The sequence below is a fragment of the Triticum aestivum genome, chromosome 5B (genome assembly GCF_018294505.1).
Source record: "Triticum aestivum cultivar Chinese Spring chromosome 5B, IWGSC CS RefSeq v2.1, whole genome shotgun sequence".
NCBI classification, from domain to species: Eukaryota; Viridiplantae; Streptophyta; class Magnoliopsida; order Poales; family Poaceae; genus Triticum; species Triticum aestivum.
The window spans coordinates 433,548,002-433,552,439 of record NC_057807.1 but is presented as its reverse complement, the minus strand read 5'-3'; the positions used below and the strand labels follow the sequence as shown (position 1 = coordinate 433,552,439).

Here is a 4,438-nt window from a genome sequence, read left to right as displayed (position 1 = left end):
CATAATGTAAGATGTTTTTCTACACTATAATAGTGTCAAAAAACGTCTTACATTATGGGACGGAAGGAGTACATGCGTGGGATGTGCGTGGACTTGTTAGATTCATGATTTTTCATATTTGAAAGTTCAAAACAAATTTTGGTTGTACCGACGAATATAACATACATGTCTAGAGTCTAGTCATTTTCGACAACGATTTTGCTATTTTTCCATGGCGGCCGAGGAATAACTATTTCCGAGTGACCCGGAGAACCATTTGATCTGGATGTTAGGGTCTGCGCAAGTGCAGAAGGACGAGAAAATCTTGACCAGACCGCTACCAAGAAATACACCCTCTGTTTCTAAATGTAAGACATTTTAGCAGTTCAATTTAAACTATCAAAACGTCCTGCATTTAAAAACAGAGGTACTCCATAGTCATCTATTTTGGGTCATCTATTTTGGAACGGAGGGAGTAGTAACTAGTATTTTCTAAGTCGACTGATCCATAGTCACTCTGTTTTGAAAAAAAAGACAATGAGTCTATTTTCTTGACTTTTTTTTTGAAAGGGTCTATTTTCTTGACTTGGTTGCCATGTCGTTGTTACTTTTCATTTTATTCATTCCTTTAATTTTCTTAAGGAATTGCTGTTAGTTGTCAAATAAAGGTGTGATGGAGGCATCTTCTCCTGTTTAACTTGATTTTCTATGTGTTTTAGTTGTCAACTAAAGGTGTTGTGGGGCCACATTCCCTGTATCAATCTTTTATTCCCAAAAAATTAAAGACAAACAGTGCTGAAAGGCGTGTATGATATGCCTCTCATCCACCATGTTGCTAGTTTGTGTTAATGGATTTGAAAAATCCCTTAATTGATTTGCTATGAATTTTGCTACCTCAACAGTTACTGGAATGAAGTGTGTCTACATATACTAGAAGTAGATACTAATAAGACCATGATACAAGTAAATCGCGTTAGTATTCAGTACTACCTAACTCAATCCCTTCAGATAAAGACAGGGAATTTCAGCTAACATCATGCCTTATGCTCCACAGCGAGAGGGATTGTGCCTAACCCTTCGCTGTCTAAATAAGCCCTAAAATGCTGTCGCGTCCCTCCTGAATATACCTAAGGTATATGGCAAATCCGATCAAGATCTAGCTTTAATTTTCCTTTCGGAAATCAGATGCAGGAGATAGTAATATACCAAACCACCATGCATGCATCCTTCCTCGTAGGCTCGACACCATGCTAGTGATCCAAAGCTGGGTTTACTAATCAAAGGACCTGGGATTCCCGAACAAACTCATAGGTGTCGAGCTTGCAAGGCCCGAAACATTGTATAACGCTAATCTAATGGCCGAGCACGAGTTGATCTACTTCACTGGCTCTCTAGTGGCCTAACTATTTCTGTTGGTTTATTCCCACAGTGGCTACATGTCCTGGTGTCCATCATCATCCATCAGGCAGATGTCCTGTCCCTGTGGTGGATCTCATGCCACTCTAACTGGGCGCAAGAGTTTAATTCTGTCCCTAAGCTAAACTAATGCGGGTGACGAGAAAAGCTAGAGGTCGACCGGGCATCTAGTTGGGCCACTGATTGATGAAAGAAAAATTAAAGCAGGGTTTGGCATGGATTAACTGGAATAATTAAAAATGATAATCACGGTAGACAAGACTACTCGGGCAAGTCAAGTCATGGAATGTGCGAGCGAAGAGGGGAGAAAATAAATTAACCCGCAATGTCAAGACTACTCTTGGGAAAGCAAAGGTTAACTGATGGAGGATTAGTTTATGGCGGGCATAGCATTGTTTTGGATATAGTTGGCCCCCGAAAGGAGAAAGGTGGTGGTGGTGTGTGTGTGTGCGCCTCATGGCCTTGTACCAAATCGACAAGACGAAAGCCGCGAAACTCTAGAAAAAACAATGGACAGAGAGAGAAGATGGCTTCTCCCTCTGGACTGAGGCAGCTATAGCGGAGCCGCCTTGGCTGCCAGGCTATAAAAGGAAGGCCCTCGCACCAACCCGGCCATTGCCTCCTCCGCTCACCCAGAGCTAGTTAAGCAGCAAGCAAGCCCGTCCAGAAGCGAAACCGAGCCACCACCATCTGCTTTCTGGCTCCTGAGCCCAGCTCTCTCCACTCCCCATCAATCTTTGCCGATCAAGCGACCATGCTGCACCATTACCACCATGGCGAAGTGGCCAGCCTGCACTGCCTCTCGCCCCCGAACCCGCCGTTCCACACCCACTACCACCACCCCGGCATGATCGCCGCCGGCATGACGCCCCCTCCGCCCTTCCACTTCTCACCGGCCGCCTACGAGTATGAGGACGAGCCTATGCTGCAGGAAGCGCTGGCTGCCATCGGCAATAACAGCCCGCCCGGCTCCGGCGGGGCTGGTGATGACATCCATGGCCAGGTGCTGGCTTCGGCGGCGGAGGAGGAGCGGAGGCGGCGGAGGATGGTGTCCAACCGCGAGTCGGCGAGGCGGTCGCGCATGCGCAAGCAGCGGCAGCTCAGCGAGCTGTGGGCGCGGGTGGCGCACCTCCGCGGCGCCAACCGCCGCCTCCTCGACGAGCTCAACCGCGCAATGAGGAGCTGCGGCGACGTCCGCCGCGACAACGACCGGCTCAGCGCCGAGAAGGCCGAGCTGGAGGCCAGGCTCGAGCAGCTCATGCAGCAAGCACAACAGAGCAACAACGCCTCCTCAGAGCCATGCGAGAAAAACACCACTGTCGCCGCTGCTGAATAAACCATTCTTATCTTCTCATTTTAACTACCAGGATCGTTAATTATTGCTGTAGTATACTCAAATAAGGCGTGCGTTGAGGGGTTTGATCGGCTTAATCGTTTCTTAATTTTATTAAGACTGGGGTAATAATACATACCCTTAGCTACGTACTACTACTGCCCATTACTGTCATCTTTTTTGGCAAGGTGCAAGTGGCTAGATGAATATGGATTGGGTGTTACTGACGAGTTGCCATCAGTGGACAAATTATAGTGCAACATGATCATACGGATGATGAAACAAGAAACCGCTCGAAACCAGTGTGGATTGAGAAACCATACAATCTCTACTCCTAATGGACGAATTGGTTGAATAGTCCCCCCACTTTCAATCGGTTTATTTTCAACCGGTTTATTTTCAACTGGTTTTTCTTCGTCCCACCTCTCACCAGCCCCTCCCACCGGTTTTTCTCTTTTCTCGTCTGACCGGCAATACGCAACGTATTTATGGTAATCAATCATAATTAATCCACGTATCTCTACTCCTAATGGACGAATTGGTTGAATAGTCCCCCCCACTTTCAACCGGTTTATTTTCAACTGGTTTTTCTTCGTCCCACCTCCCACCAGCCCCTCCCACCGGTTTTTCTCTTTTCTCGTCTGACCGGCAATACGCAACGTATTTATGGTAATCAATCATAATTAATCCACGTATAGTAATAAATCAATCCAGGTATGGTAAGGTCATAATCTCTACTCCTAATGGACGAATTGGTTGAATAGTCCCCCACTTTCAACCGGTTTATTTTCAACCGGTTTTTCTTCGTCCCACCTCCCACCAGCCCCTCCCACCGGTTTTTCTCTTTTCTCGTCTGACCGGCAATACCCAACGTATTTATGGTAATCAATCATAATTAATCCATGTATAGTAATAAATCAATCCAGGTATGGTAAGGTCATAACTCAGGAAATTTTGAATATGGTAATAAATTTAAATTACCCCAAAGGCTATCAATCCAGGTATGGTAAGGCCATAACTCGGGAAATATCGAATATGGTAATAAATTTAAATTACCATCAGGTATGGTAAGGCTATCCACGTACAGTAATAAATCATATAGTAATAAATTATAATTAATCCACGTATAGTAATAAATCAATCCAGGTATGGTAAGGTCATAACTCAGGAAATTTTGAATATGGTAATTATATGGTAATAAATTTAAATTACCCCAAAGGCTATCAATCCAGGTATGGTAAGGCCATAACTCGGGAAATATCGAATATGGTAATAAATTTAAATTACCACCAGGTATGGTAAGGCTATCCACGTATAGTAATAAATCATATAGTAATAAATCATAATTAATCCACGTATAGTAATAAATCAATCCAGGTATAGTAAGGTCATAACTCAGAAAATTTTGAATATGGTAATTATATGGTAATAAATTTAAATTACACCAAAGGCTATCAATCCAGGTATGGTAAGGCCATAACTCGGGAAATATCAAATATGGCAATAAATTTAAATTACCACCAGGTATGGTAAGGCTATCGATCCAGGTATGGCACGCCCTCACCTGATCACCTATCACAATCTCCAGCCCCACGCACGCACCAAAGAACCCACCGGCACCAAACGCAGCTCCTCTCGATCCCCTCGAGTAAACGCCGCCGCCGTCGTGCGATCTTCCTAACACAGACGCCGTCGCCGCCTCCTTCCCAC

The 4,438-nt window shown here is 44.8% G+C and overlaps 1 protein-coding gene across 1 annotated transcript; it reads left to right on the top strand.

Annotated features, from left to right (window-relative positions):
- Positions 1-1,874: 1,874 nt before the first annotated feature.
- On the top strand, positions 1,875-3,045 carry LOC123116329 (basic leucine zipper 43-like). Its single transcript, XM_044537296.1, has one exon. It carries the CDS (start codon positions 2,150-2,152, stop codon positions 2,729-2,731), a length of 582 nt encoding a protein of 193 aa, XP_044393231.1. The 5' UTR covers positions 1,875-2,149; the 3' UTR covers positions 2,732-3,045.
- Positions 3,046-4,438: the final 1,393 nt, after the last annotated feature.

Coding starts and splice junctions, on each gene's coding strand:
- LOC123116329 (XM_044537296.1), top strand. CDS start 2,150: ATGCTGCACCATTACCACCATGGCGAAGTGGCCAGCCTGCACTGCCTC.